The sequence below is a fragment of the Protopterus annectens genome, chromosome 3.part0 (assembly GCF_019279795.1).
Source record: "Protopterus annectens isolate FY-2018-M chromosome 3.part0, PAN1.0, whole genome shotgun sequence".
NCBI lineage: Eukaryota > Metazoa > Chordata > Ceratodontiformes > Protopteridae > Protopterus > Protopterus annectens.
In genome coordinates this window covers 1,607,468,483-1,607,487,242 of record NC_056731.1, presented here as the reverse complement: position 1 = coordinate 1,607,487,242, position 18,760 = coordinate 1,607,468,483, and the positions used below count along the sequence as shown (strand labels likewise).

The following is an 18,760-nucleotide window of genomic DNA, read 5'->3' as shown; positions in this document are numbered from 1 at the left end:
ATTCATTGTCTACTCTCTAAAACAGCATTCTTTTATTTTACTTTCTTTTTTGGGCTCACTTTCTAATTGCATCTGTTCATCTTTGGTATTTAATATAATAATTAAGCAGCCAATTCATATTCTAATGACATTAGTGCATAAAAGTTGCACAGTGAAATATATCCTGCAAACATTCAGCCAACTGTCTCAGTGTGCTGAGATGGAACCCTAAAAATGAATTGTATTTGACAGGAAAACAGATGCATCAACAATGTATCTTTAAAAAGAAAACTTCAAGATGTCTTATTACAAGACTGGTAAGAAAAGCATGGCATGAGATGTGTAAGACAGGTTGTGAGGAATCAAATAACTGTTTGTTACAGAGTACAATGTTCTATGCTAGAGCTTCAAGAACATTCTTCTTAGAAGTGATTTGTGATCATTTTTCATTTTTTCTGTTTTAATAAAAATAACAAAAAATAATAATAATCACCAGTGCAATACTAATTCAGACTATACAAAAAAATGAAAAAGAAAGGAAAAGAAAAAAATAAAATAGCAGCAAACATGCTGCCGATATCCTAAAACATGTGTGGTAAGCATGCATTTGCTTAGGACTTCTTCTGAATAGAAACGAAAATGTTAAAAATCTATGCAGACATATAAAAAGTGATCATCTAAAAATTAATAATATAAACCAGTTCATATTATGTATCCATTTGTCAGTCTTTTAACAGCAAATGATTTAACATTCTTATTATTAATTATGGCTTCAAAGAATTATTTTAATTTAAGTTACTTGAATTATATACTTCAGGCTAATTTGCCAATCATTTTGTTTCAAAAGCATCTTAATCATAATCACCTAACCTATTCACCCAAATATGGTTTCTAAAACAGAGCAACTGAAGCAAAAACCACAAGTGTGCCATTACATGCACACTATAAAATGAACAAGTGACAAACACATCCACCCTCTGCTCAGTGCTATGTGAATTCTGTGCACGTGTCTCTTATCTTAAAGCGACTTCTATGTAACCTTCTACTAGCCAGATTAAGTTGTTCAAAATTCCATTTTCCATCTTTTTTTTCTATAACTGTCCCCTGTAAATGCATTTCTTAAGCATTGGCTGGTTGCAGATGGTAAACAACAAGCTATTATATAAGTGAGCTCAAAGGTGAGGTTCTGCTTCACAGCACCAAGATTTAGTCCTGACATCTGGTCACTATCTATGCACAGCTTTTATATTATCCATATGCCTGCATGGATTTTTCTGGATACTGGATATACCACTTTCCACTTACCTCCCAAATACATACTGTGTGTGTGTGTGTGTGTGTGTGTGTGTGTGTGTGTGTGTGTGTGTGTGTGTGTGTGTGTGTGTGTGTATGTGTGTGCGTGTGTGTGTGTGTATATATATATATATATATATATATATATATATATATATATATATTACCCTTGTGACCAGAGTCACAACTAAAAAGAGTCCAAGAAAGACCAGTTTTACCTTAACAAATAAATTAACATAAACTAAATTAAAAAAAACTATATTTTATTCTAGCTAAACCCATCTATCTGTAAACAATCACATCTGAAAATGACTGCATAATTAATTCTGCCATATGACTGAATTTTTATAAGTTCATATTTATCATAGATGTGTGCAAATTTTTAATACTCAGACTTGTAGGCCAAAGAAGCCCTAACATGGTGAAAGATCAACAGTAAATTTTAAAATATCTGTCTCCTGTTTGTTGCCACTGTTTTTTGCATTATTTTTGCTTTAATATTTGTAGTGTACAGGTATCTAAACAGTTAACAGACATTCACATAAAGTGCAAACACTTCTAAGCAATGAGTAGTTTTTATTTCCAAAAGATACTTTTTAGCATATGGGTTGGAAAAAAATCTATAATATGAATTTAAAATGTCAGTATAAAACAGTATTTACAGAGCTCTAAAATGAGCTATAATATATACAGATTTTCCAATAGCATATATGTAATTTGATTTAGCTTTAGAAATGTCAGTCCTTTAACAGAACTAGTCCATACAAAATCAGATGGTAGAGATCAAGATGTCTGGTCTAGTAGTCTTGCCGAGGGGTATGGGTCAAACTGTGTCGTCGCAGGTCACAATTTCGCCGGAACACTTTGCCACACTGCTCACAGTTGTACGGCTTGATGTCTGTATGGGTAAGAAGGTGAGTTTTCAGGTTACTTCTTTGATTAAATGTTCTTCCACATGTAGGACATTTGTGTGGAGATTCCTGTTCAGATTCGAAGCAAGCAAAGGATTAATCCTCCCCCATCAACTAGCCTTCTGTTAATTCTCTCTAAGAATAGTATATGGCATAAACCTCACAAAGACTCAAGCATTACTGAAAGTAATACACAAGCTACAAAAGCTACCTCCCTCTTCATTTAGGTAATATGCAGATATAGTTTATGCTTGCCACTGTCTCCCTAACATGTAGAAAACCTTTCCTAACTAGTCGTTATTTGTAACACCTAGGGAATGTTTTATATTAAAATAAAAAAAAAATAAAATATAATCAAACCATGACACAAATATTTGATTCGTTGTAAGCAGGGACATTTTCTAAGTATCTTTTTAAAAACTGTGTCAAAGCAATTTGTAGAGTCAAGTGAATCTGCGGATTGCTACTAGTACAAAATGGCCTGAACTGCTGCCGTTTAAATGTATACCAGTCTCACTACCACCATCACCACAAATTCAGTATATTATTTTATACCAGCAAAATTACATACGAGTATTATTAGTAGTACTTCTATTAGCTTATATATATATTTTTTTTTCCTCAGATAATCTAAGGGTGCTACCTGTCAAATGTTAGCCTCATAAATTACAACACTGACCCATTAAATGGCACTACCACAGAAATATAAATGGCTTATATTTACTTATTTGCATTTCCCTGGGCAGTACTGCCTATGAAATGTGGTTTAGCATATTTTTATTAATTTAAAAATAATGTGCTGTATTTACCTCTGTCTTCAAACACAAACTTGTCAAAATATGAATTAACTGTTACTGTCAGAGGCAGGAATAAAAAATGGAAATAAAGGATGTGCACGCATTCGAAGAAAAAGTGAAGTAATATTAATATCTGTTAAAGGTGCAAGGGTACTTTTTATTAATGTTTCAATGCAATGAAATTCCCAACATATATTATGGTATCATATTCAATGTTCAGACTGTTGTTTGTTTTTAATTTTCACTTTAAAACCATCATCACTATTTTACTGGTTGCATTAAAATATTTTTTGCAAGGAAAAGTACATTTTCTTTGCAAACAAAATAAGTATCTGTGTTGAAACTGTTCTTCTATTATTTCTACCTACACAACACCAGAAAATATAAACTGGCAGAAATGTGGCTGTCCGGTTAACAAGGAATGGAGGAATATAAATGTATATACCAGGCTAGGTCAAGCCCATTTGCAGAGCAACAGTATTTTAGCTACCCTGATTTGTAATTGCAGGAAGTCTAAACCATCAGTGAAGAAAAAAGCTTCTAGCTGTAGCAGTTCAGATATTTGATCATTCAATACCGCTATTTTAATGAGACAACTGTGACACCTTTAGAGAGTATTTGAATAAAAATGTCAAAATAATCAACAAAGCAGACACATATTTGTGATAAATGTATAGTGTCATAACATTAGTATATTTATATAAAAAGGCTCCATTCTCTTTCTTTCACTAAGTCTTTTTTTCTATTATTTTCAAATATGTGGCTATGTATAGTATCGCAAAACTCATAAAAGCTACTAAACATTAACTCTTCCAAAACATAGATATATACGTATGAAAATGTAATTCAACTAGTGTGAAAGTTACCGTATGAAATCATTTTGGAAACAACATTAGGATACTAGCGACTATTTTATCAAAAATAGCAAAAACTTTAAGTTATTTTTATTAAATTAACAGTTTTGCCCCTTTTACATATTATCTGGGGTGGAACATAGATTTGCAAATGCTTATACCTCCTTACTGCAGTTTCTTCTTGACCTATCCTAATTTCAGTGACGTCTCAAAAATTTTGTAGGTGAATTATGTAATTTCTCTACTTTAATGTAAAATAAAAAAGATGAAGGCACATAATAAATGCCACTGATTAATAATGGACTCCTCATTAGCTGCTAAGTATGTTCCATAAGCACAGGGAGAGGGTACTAAATAACAAGCAATACTATTAACCCTCATGCTCTTGTTTTTCACCTGGACAAACAAAAGACTGTTCTTTTATCGTAAGTGTCAGCATTATAATCTTATTATGAACAGCAAATAAATGGCAAACAGATACATGAGTATGAAAAAATGTCAGGCTTCCTCAAATGCAGTGTCCTTTTGGGATCTGGACCACAAATTCAAAGAACTGAGCCCTTAAACAGACACCAGTACAATGTGTGAACCTAAGTGATTCAGCTGCATGTTCTGAACAAGTAAGTAACTTAGCAGAGCAGTGTTTTTAGCACATTTAGGTTTAACATTTGACAAACATAACATCCTACAGAAAATTAAATCCTATAACCTATTTCACCACCTAAAGTGACCAAGTAGACAAAATATGGGCAATATCAGTAATGCAGTTTATTTGTTGTAATTCTTCTAAACAGTCAACACATTCTAAAATAGAATCTCCCAAGCAATGCAACAATTCTCAAAAACAAACTGCACTTAATAGCTTCTTTCTTCCACTTAAACATCCAACAAGCTTCATGTGATGTCCTGGTTATTTATATCACAACAGAGAGAAAGAGAATATGTTATTTTTTCCATTCAAATTCTGAGCTGCATATGTCCTTACTTCTGCAATAATATGAATATTTACAGATGCTTACCTGCATATGTAATGTTTTATGCACTGCTAATGTCCTCGACTGACAGAATCCTTTCCCACACTCTTGGCATTTGAATGGCTTTTCTTTGGAATGAATGTATCTGAAATCAATATAAAGAACTGGTTCAGGTCACACCCATAAATATTCTAAAACACATCGCCAACTTAGCTGTTTATATTTTCAAGTATTTACTTGTTACTTTATTACAGAAATTTGGTCATTTCAAACAACTTGTGTTCTGGCTACAGACCTCTATATCAGCTGCTTTACTAAAGGACACCTTGAGAAATAAGGCAGTAGCCAGTATTTGAAATGCACGCTAAATAAATGGCCAGTTGCAATAATGGTGTATATAATGTTTCAAACATGATAAATTTGAATGTACTCAAAGTAACTGAAACAATTATTTCTGTGCTCAGTTAGTGACCACAGCATTTGGTATCTGTAAGCTGAGAATATATACTTTTAAAATTATTCTGAACTATTGATCCAGAAGCAAAAGAGAAATAGCTCAGATAGTATTCATGTACACAGACCCTCCCCCCCCCCCCAAGTAATGCAGTTAAATATTCTAGTAGCTTCTTAATGTTTATATTCAGGAACATTTGCACATCATGAAACATGCACTACATCTCTGGTGACAAATGATATCACATAATAACTCAACTGTATGTTTTAGGTGTAGCACTGCAACACATTCCTGTGCAGGAAATCATGCTGCTTACATAATGTATTTACATTTCCAATGCTGAGTAGAATTCATAAAACAGGTATTAAGTCAGCAGAGTGGGAGGAAAGAAGAAATGTCAATTCAAAAATAGTTGCCAGTCAGTTAATAAATGACAGTCTTGGACTTTAGAAGACCTTTGATGACTGTGTGTGTGTGTGTGTGTGTGTGTGTGTGTGTGTGTGTGTGTGTGTGTGTGTGTGTGTGTGTGTGTGTGTGTGTGTTATCTTCTGCATTGCATCATTGAGATCCTTATCCACATACTGACAAGTTCTTCAAACATTATCAAACAAACCCTTCAGATGTTTGCTGTGCTTGTAAGGCTCTCATTTCCAGTGTAATTAACCTTTGGTCAATACTTTTTTTTTGCCACATTACACTTCTGCCAGGTAATATGTTAGTTTACATACATACAGCATATACATTTTAAGAAGATACAGGAAATCGTATCAAAGATGCTCCATATTAGCAATTGTATTAGTTAAGGAGCTTTCTGCAGTCAGATTTTACTGCAGTTGACAATGCTTACATAATTCTGAAATCACACATGCTTCTTTTAATGTTATTATAGTGTTGACGAGGCCTCCTACATAATTCTGAAATCATGCATGATCCTTTTAATTTTATTATACTTGGACAATACCTCCTACAGAATTCTGAAATCACACATGCTTCTTTTAATGTTATTATAGTGTTGACGAGGCCTCCTACATAATTCTGAAATCATGCATGCTCCTTTTAATTTTATTATACTTGGACAATACCTCCTACAGAATTCTGAAATCACACATGCTTCTTTTAATGTTATTATAGTGTTGACAAGGCCTCCTACATAATTCTGAAATCATGCATGCTCCTTTTAATTTTATAATACTTGGACAATACCTCCTACAGAATTCTGAAATCACACATGCTTCTTTTTGTTCTGTTATACAGTTATCGGAGATTAATAAAAATGTGAACAAGATGGGCTCACATTCATTCACGAAGCCCATGCAATAGTTATTGTGACTGGAAGAAAACGGTTCTGTTTCTGCGAATTTCTTAATAATGTCCTCATCTTCTTAGAGCATCAAGGACCATGTATGTGTCATATGGAGACCAGGTGGGAGTCTATGCTGTTCTGGTGGTGAATGACCCCATGCTTCTCAAGTAAGAGATAAAACAGCAACAATACCTTAACTTGCTCACCTGTGGTCCCTAAGGTGGTCTTGCCGTCTGAATGCTTTATGGCAGATGTCACAAGTGTAAGGCCTTTCATCGGTATGTGTTCTTTCGTGAATAAGCAAATTATATGACTTTGTAAAATGTCTGCCACAGAATTTGCAAATGAATTCTTTTTTAGTTTTGGAAGGTAGCCTCCCCCTTGATGGTTTTCTGTCTGGGGACAGTTTGCTGATTTCTGAAAGTGGGCTTCCAAGTCCAGACCTTAGCTTAGCAAGTTCAGCGTGTTTTGGTGGGTCTTCCTGGGTAGCGGCAATAGCAAGGTTAGCAAAGTCAAACCTCGGTCTGTCTTTTTGCAGAGTTGGAATGACATGAGCGAGGGTGCCTTGTTTAGGATGGAAGAGGTGTGCAGCAAAAGGTAGTGCTGGGAAGGTGAACCTGGCGTCAACCAGCCCCTGAGCTGCCATTTCTGTTATGGTAGACCTTGTGATTCCGTGCATATTGGGAAAACCTAGTGTCCAGTGGTTCATTTGCATGGTCTGTACTGCACTCAGTCCATACAGGCCTTGCAGCTGGTCCATCGCTGCAGCTGGGAAGGTGTTGACAGCTCGAAGGACGGAGTAGTTGGTCAGCTGGAGTGGAGGGTGGAGTGGTATAGGCGCTGGTAGAGCTTTGCTTCCCATCTTGGCAAAATGATACAGAAGAATCCTTTGCTCCCCTTCTACTTTGTAGTTCCAGAAATTAGACCCTACAACAAAATAAAAACAGATTTAACCATGTATACACCTGATAATGAAAAGACATGCAGTAAGTATAATCGGTTCATTGTGATAATAAGCTTGTGGTAGGCTTGAACCCAAAGAACACAGTACAAGTAAGTAAACAGCCTTTCCCTAATGCAACCAACATATGCAAGTGAATAGTAAGTAGTAGCTGGTGATTCCTACAAGGCCTTATGTTTAGAGTATGCCTGTGATCACCAGATTTTACTTACTGACACCACCCTCCACACATTTTCCACTGTTGAGGTAGTATGAGTTGGGGGGGGGGGGGTCCAAGTGCTTCAACAAAAAATTAATCTGCTCTGGTTAAAAAAAGGAAACTGGAATGGGAGAATCCCATTTGGTATGAGGAAATAAGTTATTAATGTTGCATGTCACCATTAAAACATTTTTTCATACACTTAACTTAGCATAGTAACATCAGAATGTATAAAGAAAGGCATATTATCCTTCCTACCGTAAATCAGTCACTTATTTTCGTTTTTAAAAAGCAAACACTAAATCCAAACCCGACGTCTAAATCTAAACAAGTTGCATTGCAAAACCTGTAGAATACAGATTCCTTAGCCCTTTAACTTTGCCCACTATAGATTAAACAGCAGTGTGTTTTTTCTGTCACTTTTCGTTTAATAAGCTCCATTGCTTGCACAGTTTTGTTGTTTGATGTTTGCCTGCAGGCTGAATTTCTGTTTTCACAGATTGCAGTGCACAGTGAATTGTGTGGAAAGTCCAAAGAAGTTCTAGGTTAACTGTCAGCGTTGTGGTTTCTAGGGCTCTGGAGGTAATAAATGCGCTCAGCCCTGGGGTAATGAAATAGTAAGACTGTCTGTGATTATTAATTTTGTTTTCCGTGTTATTGTTTGTCCATAGTCAACCCAGGATAAATTTATCACTACACTCACCGAAGTGAATACATTTACACCACGATTTCCTCTAGATGATTGAATTAACAAGTTTCTCGTGTCTTTGCAAATTAAAATCCCGCTGTGTTAACAGGCTGGAGATTATGCTTTGAACTTCTACTTAATATATTTGATAGTGACTTCGTTTCTTTTCGTGACAACAAATCACTAATAAATATATCAAACGCAGAGACTAGGCTAATAAAGAGGCTAGTGGTTTCTGTGACTGACTCAACTTGTTTTGGTGTCAGAGCTGTCTACAGCTGTTCCCAGTTAGCCTTTTTTCAAACCTTGTCCTTTTTCTAAACATATTTGCCTTGCTGGGGTTGTAAAGAAACGAAGATGTACCACAACGTGAGGGAACTGTAGCGATCTCAATGTTGTTAGATACAACGGTAACATCATGCTGTGTGCCCAGGGCCCATTTGTTGTCTGCCTTTGAATGTGCAAGAGACGCATCCATGCTAAATCATGCAAGAATATCCTTGGGTGCAAAATATTCCAGCTGCCACTTTAGAGGTACAAATATCAAAAAATACCCTTGCGTAACATATTTAAGTGACACTTTCGAGACTGTGCCATATAACCCATTCAAACAGAAGTCACTAATGTAGGCAGGGTAAAGGGAGACTATCCCCTTGATCTGATGAGAGAGAGAATCCTTCATGAAAGGGTGCATGTAGAAGGTCTTCCTAACTACTTTAGCTACATGGGTGTCGAATGACAGACTACTATCAACTACAGGATTTGATATGTTTGTACTGGCAAACTCCTAGCCTTGCACCACAGCCCAACATTGCATTTTAAAAATGTACAGGCATTTTCATATAGTTTTGAGAGAGAAAAAAATGTATGCCACTTCTGATAATGCACTATATACACCTACCTCATACATGGGCCCATTTTAGTTGTTGACCCGACAAATATAAAAGGGATTGTTAATACTCCATTTATTACGCAAGCTGTGCACATATCTGTGTTCCAGACATTTAAAACACACTTGTCTGCCTGTATAAACTATAATGTTTCTGAAAGAAGATAAAAATGTTCTTTGCCGAGGGTACAGCGTACCAGTGGATACACCTAGCCAGGTCTATACATGCAGTTTAGGAGCATTTTTCTATTGCTCATAAACTTACCAGAAACGTGTCGGTGTAGACATAAGGTAAATATCATTTTGTATTATCGCTCCAATGTTGTTTATTCAGAATATGTAACTTATTTCAATCTTGCGTCGTCATGAACTTACCCAAATCACATCATTGTGAAACTTAGAAGCAATGTAAAGTTTGATTTGCTCCTATCCGTGATATTCTTTATTCCGAAATATTGTTTATTCCGAAAAGTGCAACTTTGTAGGCTACACATTTACCCTTTTTAGACTGTAGACCCCCAGAGGGGTTTAATGATGGAACTCATCGCATGAGATGTATTAAACAGACCAGTTGTAGCAATGATAAATTCAATTAGATCCTTATGTAAGCATTATTTATTTGTCTTTTGCAGTATTCAGCCCATTCTTTTATATTCAAAGGACTGATTTCACCGATTAACAAACAAGACAGTTTAAGGGCCGAGTCAGCTGAAGTTCAGTAAGCTAATGAAAGTTGTGTCACCGAATGCCCAAAGAGAGGCAAATATCAAACTTTCTCAAGTGCTTATAAAGACATCCAGAACATCCACGGACCTTATTTACAAGTCACACATCTTATCTATGTTATCCTGGTCGTGTACCATACATGTTTGCTTAATGCTGCAAGCAGAACTTACATTTTGAGGGGTAACGTTGCTCAACTAAAAATTCTCTCATTTAAACTCATAGTTGCCTAATGGAAATAAACCAGTTGAAAATGCATCCAACAGGAATTGTGCATTGTAGAGCGTCAAACTACTGTATCAGACTGTCAGTAGACGTACAAAATCTGTTTCAATGCATAGCACCCCACACTTACACACAGCAGGTGTGTGTGTGTGTGTGTCTGTGTGTGTGTGTGTTTGTGTGTGTGTGTCTAAGTGCAAATCTACAATTTCTAATCTGTTAGTCTCCAACCTCCACCCACACAGAAACACACAAGCTTATATTACAAATGGCAGTTGGTGCTAAGGGTTAAGGCTATCAGCTGTAGGTCTTGTGGTTTAGGGTTTAATCCCCCACCCCTTATTTGCCTACTGTGTGACCTTGAGTAAGTCACTTAACTAGGCAGTGCTTGGGGGCAACTGACAATTTAGGTTCATTAATGATTTTCCAGACAAGTCTAATAACTTCTTATGAACGGCTTTAAAAACTGTTAAGACATTTCATTCTGCCATACCTGTTATATTTAGCAAATCTTTAAAAGGCCTACAGCAGGCTCTCTGTTTGCTATTCAGAAAATTGAACACTGAACTCCAAAATCAGCTGGTATAAAGACAAATATTTTCATGGGATAAAGCGATGAATAAACAAAGAGACAGACTGCGTGAAGTCACAAAAAAATCTTAACATCTGCTCTAACTGTCGCATACATAAACTGGCATTTTCATCTTGTCCTGAGCAAGACATTTTGTTATTAGTTTTCAAAATGCTAAACTGTTAAAACATGTCAATTGTTTACCATTATGTGATTTGAAAGTGCTAGATCAAGCATGTTGTGGGAGCCCAGTCAGTAGGCTGTAGGTTCCACAAATAAACTTTCTGATTTAACACTTTTCTCATTTTGGATATCATAACCCTGATAGGCATGACACTATTCTGATCTGGTCCGCAGTTCAGTAAAACAAATCATTCTGCCCTAATTTTCTCTTATCATAAGAACCGAAATCAAATTTTCTTAATTTGAACAAAAAATAAAAGACACACGCACGCACTGACATACATACATACATACATGATGCACGCCATAGACTAACACATGGACCACATTCTTACTCACAACTTAAATGGATGGTGACATTGGTGCAAATGAAAACTTCAGAACTTCCCATGTCTTCCTTTTGGAACTAGTGTACGTGTAAACCCCTACTATCAAAGAGCTTATATAAATTAGGAACAGACGTCCTTGTGCTTACGCTTCTAACTTGGTCCATCTTATTTCTTCTTTCTGGGACCAAAGAGAATTTAAGAATCATGTATCTGGCATTCAAAAATCATAACAGAAGGCAAGAAAGAAAATTACTTAAGTCCTAACTAGGTTTGCAATTGCCAGGCCCTGTCCACAGTCATAAGTGACAGTTTTTACAGACTTAAATATATTTCTTAAACATATTATAATTTCTATAAGGTTAGATCGGGGGCAAGGCCAGTTTCCTATGCACATTGTATATTTTTTCAAAATGCAAAGTACCAGATTAATGTTCATCTAACATAATTGCTATATATTTTTTTCTGATCAGTCTTTCTGAGCAAATAATTGCACCCTGCGATCCTTCAGTTTCCTTCTTTCAACAGAAAACTAACAAACCTATTCATGCAGATGAGGTTGAACAGTTACTCACGCTGTCCTCATAATTGCTAGATTTATACTCTATCGTCATCTTAACAAATAAGTTACCTGAAGTAATTTTTTTCGGGAGTGGGAACAGTGTTGACATGAGGCTGACTAATTACAATATTTTTTTCTAGTAAAATAGTGCGGTATGGATGGGATTTGACTCGATGTGCCCTTGTTTTAAACGTTTTTGACATAACTGTCGTTTCTTAGATAGGCATTATAAACATGATTCATAACAGTCTTGTAAATCTGTAAGCGTGCTCATATAACATTAAAATAAAAAGCTAGGCAGAAAGAATGAAATGAAAGAATACAAGGTCCTTCCTCTGTTTAGCCTGAAATGTCATCCATGCCCTACATTTGGCAGTGAACATCATCTCCTTCTCCCCTGACATTCCATAAAGAATAAGGCTACAGCATGACTACAGCCTTAAATGTTGCTAGTTGTATGTTGCTCTAATTTGTTGCATATCAAATGCATCCTTATCTTCTGTTTTTAATTGGGAAAAGTAAGTTTTACATTTTAAAATTTAATGCTTTTTAAATTCAGGTCTTCTGAAAGCAGACTGCGAAGTTTGTCTATTCCCATTCTTGGTTAGCAAAGGTTATCTATGAAACTTGTAAGGTTACAGGCTACTTTCAGCAGTGTGTGTTTATTGTACAGTTACAACTGTTTATCGTATAACTAATTACACGCTGATTTCAAGAAAATACGGTGGTGAAGGGGGGGGGGGGTTCCAGATTGTGTGAAGGAACTCCAAAACTCCAAGATATTCATCTGACATTTATTAGTGCAGTATTCTATGCATGTATTCTCCAGCCAAGCATGTCTTGTATTTCGGATCCTTTTTTAAATAAAAAATACTTTTTTGTTCTGAGGGGCGGAGTATATATAAACATATAACGTTTGCACAAAACTTGTAGATAAGCAACACAGACAGTGACTTCACTCTTGTGGTAAGGGCTTGCCTTGCTGTGATAAAACAGTGTATATATACACACGCACACGCGCGCGCACACACACACACACACACACACACACACACACACACACTTGAACTGCACAACTAAGGCTTACCTCCTCAGCTTGGGGACTTTTAACACTTCCCAGTAACTTTTAGCAGGAGACGCACACTTTTCGTTTTCATTAGATCCACAATGCAAGCATCTACCGTACTTATAAAACGTTTAGATGAGCTTCTCTGCGAGGCCTTATGTTATCTTGAAGTAAATGAGGGCATGTTATTTTATATCTTCAGAAAGGATTCAAGACAGCCACGACTTGCTGCCGTATGTATTAGGGCAAGAAGCTACTGGAGTTCCACGTTTGACCACGTATAGAAAGTTGTGGAGGACTTTTGCAGTTGTCTATCCTCCGAAGTTTGCTGCAAGTCTGTGTTCTGCCCCCTCTGGTCCATCACATTTCAGTCTTTCGGACAGCCCTTCTGGGGTCCCACCCAGACCCCGCCTTCAGGCTCTCTCCCAGCTCCTTCGCCCTGTTTACTGCTGTTTGGATAGCAACTGCGTCTTAAAGGGGAAGTATCTCCATGCCGCAAAGGCTTCTCCAACTTACTCATCCCAGCTTTTCAGGCAGAAGGAAAAGAAATAATATATAAGTTCAGCCATGGAGTTAAGGCAGTAAAATACTTTGCCAGTATTCTTGTAGACATGCAAGTGTACACAGAGTGCAGTGGGCATTACAGTCAATCACACCTTTTAAAAAGCTCATTCTTCAAGGATTATAAAGACAATTTCATAGGAATAACAATTAAACACGGTGTGTTTCGATTGCTGACTTTTCGTGAACTGCACCTGTTGTTAGGTATAATGGTCCGGATTTTTTCGGTGATACGTTTGTGATTGTTATAGTTTGTACATAAACCAAAATAAAGGTAGGTTTCCTATGCATACTGTTAATTAATTCAAAAAGCGGCAGCAAGCTAACTGGATTATCGTATCTAAAAATTTGAAATGACTTGACATTTTATGGGCTTCACGCCAATACTTTGTGTACTGTTAATAGTTTACATTGACCAGACCTAAAAATGTAGCGCACAGTTTATTACTGAAATTATTAAAATATACCGAAATCCCTGCTCCTAGACAGCATTTCTCAAAATAGTTCAATTAAACGATCTACATTTGCTCTCAAACTTTATATGTATGGTTTATCAAAAATCATTTATTTCGAAAAATTTCAATTCCACAATTCCCTTTACATAGTTATGGTATAATGCGGTATTTTCTTTGTTTAATATATAATGTTATTTTTAAATGTACCATATTGTGATATAAGAAGCAATTGTTGTGAGGTGAGTCTAAAAGAGAATATCCTTGCATTGTGTGATACACTATCTGAAATATGCAATTGGCAAGAACTACAAAAGAAGACAGCAAGAAAAAAGAAGATATTAGAGTTGCACAAGTCATGACCACTAGATACTTATCAGCAATTTACTAATTACAATTGTCAAATATACACAAAACTATTACATTTATAATAACCTCAAAAATAATCATTCGGTCTAGCTAAATAGGTTATATATGATACGGCATCTGATGGTTTCGATTGTTTTTCTCCTGACAGGAAATATGTTCAATTATTATTATTATTATTATTATTATTATTATTATTATTATTACAACTGTTTCAGATTTTTGAGGAATAAACTTGGGGTGTTTTATTTTCACCTACAAGTCTGGTTGCTATATCCCTGGATGGCACTCCAAACTCTGCAAACCGAAGAATAAATGATTCTATAATAACATCAGGTTGCTTTAACGTTTCATGCGTTTAATCTCATGTTTGTGTACAGTACGAAAAATGTGCCATAATTTATCAAAACGATGCAAAAAGAGTAAAACTAGTTTCTCCCAAAGTAATACAGTTCTGCAGAGTAGGTCTGTGAACATAGTGTATTTTTAAACACAATGCTTGTGATTAATATTAATTTAATAAGGAACTATTTCTACAATTAGACACAAAAGACCCAGTAACGTGTTGAGTGATCCAGCAGGCTGTTCTGAGTGTGTGAGAAGACGTCAGTGTCAAAGTGAAGTTATCCTTGAATAATCTACTAACCATAACTCTCAATTGTCCAGATTTTCGCAGAAGGTCCAGATTTTTGCTGGTATTTTTCGTTTGTTCCTCATAAATTTTGTGGTTTTCTGACAAATCACTGAGATGATCTGATGACTGAAGTCACCAAATAATGACATACATTTGAGTTTCAGAGTTAAAATCCTTCAGAAAATATATGTTAACACAAACCCTGTTACTCTATCAACTTTCTGATTTTATAAGAGTAATCTTTAAAATATGCCCCTATTTTGGGGCTTCTGTCCCCCCATTTTGTCAGACTTTGTCCAAATTTCTTGCACTAAGAGGTTGACAGGTATGCTGCTAACTGTAGCATGAATAACATGAGCTTTCAAGAAGGGAAAAGATTTTCACTGTAATCCCAGCCAAACAGCTTAAATCGTAAAGTAGAAACATGTTTAACTATTTAAACTGCCTCAAAGGAGGAACTCGAACACCAGATATGTAAATTCAGGCACAAGTACAATATTTTTTTAAGGACGGGTAGTCGGTTAGCTGTTCTTTGCTGCAAAGCTGAGGGGTGAAACACAATATTTTCTATGTGAAACAAGTGGAGCTGGGCAATATTCACATGAAAGCTTAGCTATCCCTTCACAAATTCCGTTATTTCAAAAAAAATGTATCAGAACGGGCCTCTCGAAGAAATAAGATGTGCAATGAGGGTCAGGTGTGGCATTGCCTTGTTAGTTTGTAAAGGGCCTCCTCCCCCCAAAAAGAGCTCACTTGCCTCAGCCTGCTCACAGAGTGCCTTTTCAACTTCCGAGCCAACCTCTAAGTAACACTCTAAAACTCTCTCTGGTAAACAAAAGGATTGGATTGGTTTCTATGCCTACCTCTGTGACACCCTAAGCTTCCCCCAAAATAAATAAGCTCCCTACAACTTCTATAAATTCTCATTCAAAATCATTCAAATTTAATCCTCTCTTTTCCATTTCTATAAGACATCTCTTGACACCTCTAAATTCACATATAAATCTATCCAGTCATCGAATTTGTACCCCGTTAATTAATTATGTAAAATCTATCTAAAATCACCAAGACTGTTTCACCACAGTCAAAACCATCTGAGGTTGTCATCTGATCATTCTTCAATCCAATCCTTCCATCTCACCCTTTTTCCTTCCCGCCCAAAACATCCCACCTATCCCTAATCACTAAAACCAAATTCATTACTACACACTTTTAACTAAAACTTACAACCATATTCCTACTTGACTTAGACTACAACTACATGTAAACCAAACCAATAAACTTAATTTAACCTACAAGAATTAAACTTGGTTAAAAAACATGGGCAAAAGTGGCTAGTCCCTATCAGGAATAACTTTCCTCCCTCTTGTATGCCTCTCTGCTCCTCCCCCAGTCACCCACAAATCTGACCTAAACCTTCACAAATCTGACCTAAACAACTTAATCTATTGCCCATAATATTGCTAGATTTGCCACCGGCTTCCAATTTGTTAGATACCTAATATTCATTGGTTGGATAGAGCTACCAAATCTATATACTAACCCAACTCAACCAAAGCTACTCCAACTAATAGTTGCATAACACCATTCCTTCAAACCACTGACCCCCTCCTGCACTGAGTAACCTAATCACCCCCTACACCAAACCTAAATAGTCTGGTCTTTCAAAAATAGGCTTGGGTCTGTATGGTCAATCTGGTCTCTTCAGGGGTGACTTAGTAATTCCCCTCCAAAAAAATTGGCCACCTCCTCACCTCCCTTCCTCAGTGAAACTTCCCCAAAGCAAATTCAAAAAAAATTCCATCCATTTTAAAACCCCATGGCTCTGCTAATGTTCCAAAACCAGACTAACCCCACCCCCTAATAAAAATTCATGTCAAAAATAAAAATCTGTACCTTTTAACAAGATGTTCTTGAAGAAGAAGTTTAAGAATTATATTTGCTTTTTTTTATTTTTTTTTTTTTTTTTTTTATTTTGTTCATTAATATTATAATCAATATATGTAATATGTAATAATATATATAAAGTAAGTGTCAATAATGAGTTTTTCCCCCGCCCGCTGAAAATGGACATGTATCCAGACGGACTATCCCGGTCAACAAATGTAAAATAAAATAAATAAATAAATAAATATTGTAGCTCAAGCCACAATGTTGAACCCCCTTAGTTTTAAAATGATTACATCACCAGATTTTCTGGGAAAACAAAATTCAGCACAAATGTCCCAGCAATGCAGAACATGTTTTCATGTTTGAAAACCATTCAGATGTTGAAAAATATATAAAAACACGTAGTTTTAGGAAGATGAAGGTGGGGTACTGTTTATAACATTTTCTGCCCGTCGATATGCCAGTATTGGTTATTAGCATAGTTGTATGCGTTATTTATAAATCTGGTATATAGGTCAGAAGCAGAACACACTAGACACTTTCATTTAAAGTTTATTTCAGTTAAATTATTGGACTAATTTATTGTACTGTTACTCTATAGTTAACAGTCTGACAGCAAATTCTGTCTGAACCGTCCTTAAAAAAATCCTTGTCCACTCGCCTGTGCATCTGATTTCTGAAGGTTCTCCATATTTACAGGTGTTTTAAGTCAAGCAATATGAGACAACTAATATTGAAATCACCAACAAAATTACTATGTACATGTTAGGGAGGCTGACAGGCATATCATTTAGCCACATCAGCTGAATTATGATTTAAAATGACATGCATTAACTAAACAATATTGGCATCCTCAAAATATTTAAAGACAATGGGTTCAGATTTTGTGCTTACTTCCATACCTGTCAACTGTCCAGATTTTCACAGAATGTCCATCTTTTTGCCCTGTTTCTCATAAAATTGTGGTTTTCTGGCAAGTCACTTAGGACTGAAATCAGAAAACAATGACAGACAGTTGGGTTTCAGACTTCATATCCTTCAGAAAATTCATGCTAATAAGCAAAACCTGTTAGTCTATCAACTTTCTAAGTTTCTAAGAGAAATATTTTAAACGTGTCCCTATTTTTGAGACTTTGTCCCCCCATTATTTGTGGCTTTCTCCAGATTTCTTGCACTAAGAGGTTGAGAGGTATGCTTATCTCTCTCTCTCACATACATATACACACACACACACACACACACACACACACACACACACACACACACACAAAACAGACGCACATTATTACATCTTTAAAATTCTGTACCATTCCATATAATATTTCATCTAATTTTTGTCATTCTGTGTATTAATTGCATTGCTAAACGCAAATATAAATAAACAAGCTATACATTGGAATACTTGTATACTTTACAAAGCAATTGCCATTTTCATTTAAACATGTTTTACTTAAAGCTAAATGAATTTACTGTCATACATACACACACACACACACACACACACACACACACACACACACACACACACACACACACACACACACATAACATTTTGCATATTTAATATTCAGTATAGTTCCGTATAATATTTAGCTCAATTTCTTTTTGCTAGACTATTGAAGTAATGCAATGCTAAGCACAAACAGAAACAAGCAAGCTGTGCACAAAAATTCTTATGTACTTTGCAAGGCAACACCAATTGTCATTTTAATATGCTTAACATGAAGTTAGACAACTCAGTCTGCATACTGGTGTCTGCTGACCCTGGGATATTTACTTTAAACATTATTAAATGTAAATATCCTGACACTGGAGTTGTACTCTGATTGTTTGTTTGTTTGTTTAGTGCATTTTGTTAAACGAGTGGTTAAACTACTAGCCTAGTGGACTTTTTTAGTAGTT

General features: G+C 35.8%; 1 protein-coding gene across 2 annotated transcripts; it reads right to left on the bottom strand.

Moving 5' to 3' along the window:
- Positions 1–1,493: 1,493 nt before the first annotated feature.
- On the bottom strand, positions 1,494–13,278 carry OSR2 (odd-skipped related transciption factor 2). 2 transcript variants are annotated; one of them, XM_044065643.1, is made up of 4 exons: positions 12,977–13,278; positions 6,772–7,492; positions 4,854–4,953; positions 1,494–2,170 (listed from the first exon to the last, which is right to left on the bottom strand). In XM_044065643.1, exons 2-4 carry the CDS (start codon positions 7,425–7,427, stop codon positions 2,096–2,098), a joined length of 831 nt encoding a protein of 276 aa, XP_043921578.1. In that variant the 5' UTR covers positions 7,428–7,492; positions 12,977–13,278; the 3' UTR covers positions 1,494–2,095. The 2 variants fall into 2 exon arrangements, with proteins under 2 accessions (XP_043921578.1, XP_043921577.1); XM_044065642.1 differs by having other exon boundaries at positions 1,497–2,252.
- Positions 13,279–18,760: the final 5,482 nt, after the last annotated feature.